This window comes from Camponotus vicinus, unplaced genomic scaffold (assembly GCF_025532165.1).
Source record: "Camponotus vicinus isolate PSW18456_S1 unplaced genomic scaffold, iyCamVici1.0 SCAF_2, whole genome shotgun sequence".
Taxonomy (NCBI): domain Eukaryota; kingdom Metazoa; phylum Arthropoda; class Insecta; order Hymenoptera; family Formicidae; genus Camponotus; species Camponotus vicinus.
In genome coordinates, this window is record NW_028141956.1 from 350,260 (window position 1) to 357,380 (window position 7,121).

Below are 7,121 nucleotides of genomic sequence, written 5' to 3' on the forward strand. Positions count from 1 at the left end.
AAGATATAAGATATTTTCGAGATTTTTTACATACAAGTTTAATATAAATATAGTTACTTACGAGAGACACACTTCAAAAATATCAGAATATTATCCATAATTTTTAATATTCGAAGGATATTTAAGATAACTGAGTATTTAAAAGAAATGTGCGCGAATTTAGCTAACAAATAGGTACTCGAACCCGAATCGGATATAGAGATCATCCAGTCTTAAATAAGGAGAATTTCTACATGATGCGTTCTACTCTCTGATGTGCTATAGCGTATAGTATGTTTTCCCGAGGTTCTCGGATTGTGTAAAAGAACGAAAGTATGTGCTCTGACACACATTAGATGTTGACAAATTCTTGACAATTCCATCCTATATAACATAGATTCTTTAACGAATTTGTACAGGATCAATTTTATATAAAAATTAATATAAAAATGATATTTATGGTATATATAAATGATATACATATATGATATGATATAATATATGAGAGTTTTATGTTCTATTCATGTGTCCGACTGAATGATTAATTTGAGTAAGCAATTGAATAACTGTGAAAAAAATGCACATATCTGTTATATTATTATTATATCTATTACATAAATAACATTTTTAATTGTTGAAAACTTTTTTCAATAATCTAATTGTGAAAAATTATTTTACATACATACACTATATTCTACAATATACATTTTAAATGTTAGATATGTGCTTTTAAGATATTATGATTATATAAAAATAAAAATAAAAATATATTTCTAATATATTTTGTTTCCTTAAGGAAAAATAGTTATAACAATAATATTCTTTTGGATATGCCAAAGTGATCCGTTAAGTCCATAAAATAATTTAAATATATCTTTAGATACAACTAATTTAATCTTGTGCTATTTTTAGATTGTCACGTACTCTTATTGTTAATGTTGAATCCGCAAATCGATATCAATATATTTCAAACATACATGACATGTTTTTTTATCTTAAAAATAAAACTTGTTCCAAGTTTTACACATTGTTGTCTATAATAAGGTCGTCACGATCACTTTTCTTAAACATATAACACTGTTGAAAAGTAGAATTTTGCAGGGCTGTGTAAGTAACAGGATAGTTATAAATCAGACTTTGCTTCGCTTTTTGTTCCGTCGCAAACTCGTGCAAATTCTTGCGAGCTGTAAAGAAAATCCATTTTATTCCAAATACAAAAATCGGCAAAACATTCAAATACAATAGTTCCTTATGATAGTTATTGAAAATCTACAATTTCACACATAATATTAAGGATAAAAAAATGTACACCTGAATATGTGTTGATATAAAGCTAGCTTAAATATACAGGGTGAGCCATTTTAATTAACGCACGCAATTATTTCGGAAACAAAGCATTTTAGAGAAAAATGTTTCAGACAAAAGTTTTATGGTTTCGAGGGGGCCATAAGATGGTATCATTGGTTTGACACTGAAGAGTCATTTGAAGGTCACGTGAAGGTCACTTCACTTTTTTTAAATGAAACACCCTATATATTTTTGCACACTCTTGTAGCTTATCTCGAGAGCTTTCCAAAACACTATAATTAAGTACCTTTTCGTTAAGTACTTTTTGAGTTATGAGGCTTGAAATAATTTCCTAATTTTACATAAACCGTAAAATATCTTGTAAAATATTCATTTTTCGATTATCTTACCTTAATACTTTTACGTACAAAATAATGAGAGGAATCAATTGGTCTAAAGAAAACACATAGTTGTTTTTAAGAAAAAATATGGAATTGTTAATTGCAAATTACATATTTTTTCTTCAAAACAACTATGTGTTTTCTTTAGACCAATTGATTCCTCTCATTATTTTGTACGTAAAAGTATTAAGATAAGATAATCGAAAAATGAATATTTTACAAGATATTTTACGGTTTATGTAAAATTAAGAAATTATTTCAAGCCTCATAACTCAAAAAGTACTGAACGAAAAGGTACTTAATTATAGTGTTTTGGAAAGCTCTCGAGATAAGCTACAAGAGTGTGCAAAAATATATAGGGTGTTCCATTTAAAAAAATTGAAGTGACCTTCACGTGACCTTCAAATGACTCTTCAGTGTCAAACCAATGATACCATCTTATGGCCCCCTCGAAACCATAAAACTTTTGTGTGAAACATTTTTCTCTAAAATGCTTTGTTTCCGAAATAATTGCGTGCGTTAATTAAAATGGCTCACTCTGTATATAGAACCACATTTTGTGCTCTTGAAAAGTGTAAAAAAGCGTTGGAAACTTTTCAATATAATCCGAAATATTTGAATAGTTTATTTGTTTGATATTGTTATTTACCTTCGTTGACGAAAAAATTGGCGAAATATTGAGCCACTAAAATGGCGTTACGTCCGTGAGGAATCTTTTTTCCAATCACCCATTCATAGAGATTCTTTTCCGGATGAAATTGTAATCCGTAGAATGGATAGCGTTTATGTTCCAATGTTGAGATGAATTCTAAACCATTTTCATCGTGATTCAATGACAACACACGAAACTCGTCGATTAATTGAACGCGGCGTAATTCCTGAAATAGAAAACGGAGTACATGCATAATTTAATATTGTAATATTTCGTACATATCATTCTATATAATTTTATAATTTTGTCTACATAATATCATTCTATATAAATTTTCGTGTGACATTTTCTCTATTTTGACATTTTTGTTATACATTGCAACTATTCTAAATTTGCTTGCTAATAATTTCTTAAAAAAGAGACACTTACCTTCATCGTAACGCAATAATGGTGCTGATTAGACGTGACATTTTTTTCAGCTAAAATCTTCAGAATATCTGGTGAGGCCTGCTTAAACAGATTGGCTTCTTTAAAATCTAAAAAAAATCACATTGTTTTCTTGAAAAAACTTCTAATGAAGAAATCAGAGTATAATCTTAAAATTTATACATCATTTAGAAATGTTTAGAATGGTTTTTTTCGGAATATTTATAGCAAAAATGCGAATCCTAAAAAATGATTTTGACAACAATTGATTGTATTTAGTAGAAAAGTATATAATTTGCATTTTCTTATAAATATATTTTGAAAAAATTTATCCAAATTACGTGATAAATTAAGATTATCGGAACGGATCTCGTAGCCATCACGTTAATATTAAAATATGGACTGTTATTAAATGTAATCTAGAAATAATTTAGATGTATTGGATAAAAATGGTTGGAAAGATAAAGTACCCAGTAAAGGCCCATCTACATCTATCGTAACATTTCATCGTAAGCCATCGTAATCGTAAAGAAAAAAGTTGTCGTAAGCATTGTCTGTCTACATGAAATCGTAAGAATGTAACAGATAACCCTTTTATATCATGAATAGGAATAAATTAATTATTTTATGTGCTGCAGTATTAATAATACAATTATGTTTATTAATACAAATTCGACAGAAACGAAAACGAAGATGGTGGATTCGGCCCATTAATCGACCTCGCAATATTCGTGGATTCCATCTAACCTTATGATAGACAAGCGACAAGCGTCGCAATCATCGTCGCAATCATCATCGCAATCGTAAGAGTTCAAGTTGAGTCAACTCTTACGATAAGCTTACGACAACTGTTACGACGAGCGTTACGATCGCCGTAAGAAGCTTACGATAGACGTTACGATAGATGTAGATGGGCCTTAAGAGAAATACCGATCGAAAATACGTCTTATAGACGTATATACATCTATAAATATCTAATATCCATCTTTTCGTCATCTATCATTTTTCACTCGATAGAAGAATATAAAAAATTTATATTGAATAATAATAAATAAGTTTAAAAAAATATTTACCATCCGTGAACTCTAGTGGAAGGGGCTGATTTTCACTAGAACATGCTGTCCTGTGTGGGACGCCATTCGCTGCGACATATGTTAATAGCTCGAAACCAAGACAGATACCAATGATGGGAAAGTATTCACCTCTGTCATTGATTTTCTTTGCGATCCTATTTATCGAATAGATATAAATATACATATATATATTTTTAATCTTTTGTTTTTAATACATTACACTGACATTGTTATTTATTTTTTATTGTTTAACCTGTAAATCGCGGCACCTGCATCGGCATATCCTTCCTTCTTATAGACACGTGCTACCACAATACCTCCTGGCCACAAAACTCTAAAAATATCGATTTTATGAGCATTGTGAGTGTACCTAGTAAAATGTTTTAAAAATATGTAACTGTTCTTCACATACCCATTGATTTTATTCAAGATATCTTCGTAATACGAATCATTCATGCCAATCCTACATGAAATTGTACATAATCCATGGATTAATAAATCTGAGACATGTATAATACCTATTTACTAACATATAATATTCAAGACACTTAAGTTTTTTCCATTATTTTTATACATGTTTAATTGTTTATAAGTGAACGACTTTAATTATTTCTAAGCAAACACCAAAGAAAACAAAAATAGTATAAAAATGTTAAAAATATATGATCGTCCAAAATAAACTTGGCGAGTCATTATCTAAGCACATTTTCGGCAAAAATATCGAGCAAAATTATTTGTCGCAGATTTTTAACATATAACATTAAATACATTTTTATATCAATTCTCAAATTACACAATCCTATTCGAGTAAAATTTATTTAGAATTAAAAGAATATAATTTTATTACATCTACCTCTAATAACTTTCTATAGCTTAATTTATAAAAAGACACATTTATTTACAATTCTTTGCAATGTAAAAATTTTTTCTCCTTTTTTTACCAAGAAAAAAAATTGACTTTAAATTGTGTCACTTCACCTAAAAAATTTGTAATATTTTACAGTTCTCCTATATTTCTTTTACAATATTTCAGAATATAAAATGTTTATTTAACTGTTAATTTATAAAAATAATTAATGAAATAATTGAATAAAAATATCCTTTCACAAGATTTGGTGTCGATAGAAAATTTGTTTCCAATGGTATTTTAATTTGGCAATTAATGATTTTTACATTCTATTCTAATAAGTAAAATTCTATCAAGAACAATGTTTCAATTCAATTATAAGATATGAAGAATAAACAGATAAATGTAACCTGAGTAATCTAACCTGAAGGATTTAATAAATAAAGCAATAAAATGTAATTTAATGTAAAGATAAAAATTACCAAATTGGGACGGGTCGAGCACCGGCACCTTCAACGAATTTTACATACGATGCTGCAATGTAACTGTGATATTGATTCGCATACTCTTTGTTTAAATTATGATCATTTTCCTGCGTCAGAATACCTTGAAAAAAGCACAATTATTCACAAATGAAATCTTTAAGATACATAGGCTAATTAAAAAAAATCATCAATATTTGATTTTGGAACAAAGGAAAATAAAAAATCTATTTACATACGCGCACGCATACGTTGTGTTATTGTATGTACCATGTTATCACTGAAAGATTAAAGTTTTATGTGAAATAATAATTATTTTTAATTATTTAATCAAGATTGTGTACAAATGTACATATCATATGTACATGTATACATATATATCAATACAATATGTATGTGTATATATGTATATATATACATATATATATATATATATATACAGTACCGGCTAAAAGTATATCACCTTTATGTTTTTTGATGACTTAATTCAAAGTATATATATATATATATATATATATATATATATATATATATATGGAAGAAATTGTATATGATATTTATATATAGTATATCCCATACAGCACAGAAAATTGCAGTAATATTGCGGCAATATTGCAATGTTATTGCAATGTTACAACAATATTGATAATATTGCTGCAATATTCTGTGCTGTATGGATATATGGCGTTAACAATATTGAAGTTAATTTATAATAAAGCAAAGTTTTTATTAAATGGCAATACGTATTAAAACGAGTTCATACTTATATATGATAGATTTAAAGCTTAAAGAAATAAACTGCGCATTTTCTCTCCTATCATGACTGTCTTAAACATTACAAAGAGAGAGCGATGGCGGTCGGATCTCTTTCTCTCTTGCTTAATTGAAGGAGAAAAAGAGAAAGACATCCAACCGTTATCGCTCTCTCTTTCTAATGTTTAAGACAGTCTTTTGTATAGGAGTGCGCAGTTTATTTCTTTAAGTCTATGACTTATATATTCTGTTTGTGTCCTTCCTCCAACTGTGCCGCTCCCCACTAAACCCAACTACTAAAGAGATAGCTCACTCATTCCAGTTCAGTATGTGTTAGAATTCAATAGCATGTATGTATGTATGTATGTATGTATACATATATAGTTATAAAAACTTTCTGTTATTTTTTGTAACATTTTTTCACGTATTTTTTTCGTTCAAATTCGTCAATTTTGGGAAAAAAAGAAATAAAAACTTACTATATTTCCATCTTTCGACAGAATCTTTTATTCTAACCTTTTCTTCTTGCGTATATTTTATAATGAGCATAAGATGCAGCAACCTGTCAATTATTCGATGCTTTATCATGATTTTTTCAAAAAAACTTACCAATAATTGGCCGATTATTCAACTCCCCTCCAGTCTTCAAGGCAAAGGTAAATGTCGTAAATAAAATCACCCACAGAATGTCCATTATGAAGAATATTAACAGTATTACTCTTAATATAATTCAGAGGAAAGTACGCACGCGGTGTCTCACTATCTCTAGATAAATAATAAATTCTTATCTCAATTTCATATAATCGTTATCGTAATCAAAACTCGTTTTAAAAATTTGTTCACTGCGTGGGAACAAATTATCAAGAATCTATCTGGTAGTTTTGAAAACAAACTACTCCGAAGAGAGTTGAAACGTATCTTGGGAGGAGAATTTTATTATTTTGACAAAAAAAAGGTCTCTCTCCCGAATACGTATCTATTGTATACGTTATTTGTTGTATAATCGGCCGTTTATTGTACAATCGTAAATTATCGCGTCAAGTTACAATGATATTCTTGTAGCAACTTCAATGATATATGTATCAGTTATTTCCAGTTAAATTTATAACGTTTTCGAGTGAAGCAAGTTTAATCAAGCAGAGCGCGTAATTCAATCTAATTAATCTAATCTATCACCAACATACCTCTGATCGAAAATGATTTTTGAGTCTGATTAATATA

At 28.5% G+C, this 7,121-nt stretch overlaps 1 protein-coding gene across 3 annotated transcripts; it reads right to left on the reverse strand.

Moving 5' to 3' along the window:
* Window positions 1–552: 552 nt before the first annotated feature.
* On the reverse strand, window positions 553–6,662 carry LOC145966846 (gamma-glutamyl hydrolase A-like). 3 transcript variants are annotated; one of them, XM_083091236.1, is made up of 9 exons: window positions 6,510–6,648; window positions 5,387–5,427; window positions 5,148–5,271; window positions 4,231–4,281; window positions 4,072–4,152; window positions 3,819–3,973; window positions 2,749–2,855; window positions 2,317–2,545; window positions 553–1,163 (listed from the first exon to the last, which is right to left on the reverse strand). In XM_083091236.1, the coding sequence occupies exons 2-9, from the start codon at window positions 5,418–5,420 to the stop codon at window positions 1,000–1,002; spliced, it is 945 nt and encodes a 314-aa protein (XP_082947362.1). In that variant the 5' UTR covers window positions 5,421–5,427; window positions 6,510–6,648; the 3' UTR covers window positions 553–999. The 3 variants fall into 3 exon arrangements, with proteins under 3 accessions (XP_082947362.1, XP_082947363.1, XP_082947360.1); XM_083091237.1 differs by lacking the exon at window positions 6,510–6,648 and adding an exon at window positions 5,911–6,380; XM_083091234.1 differs by lacking the exon at window positions 5,387–5,427 and having other exon boundaries at window positions 6,510–6,662.
* Between the last annotated feature and the right edge of the window lie 459 nt (window positions 6,663–7,121).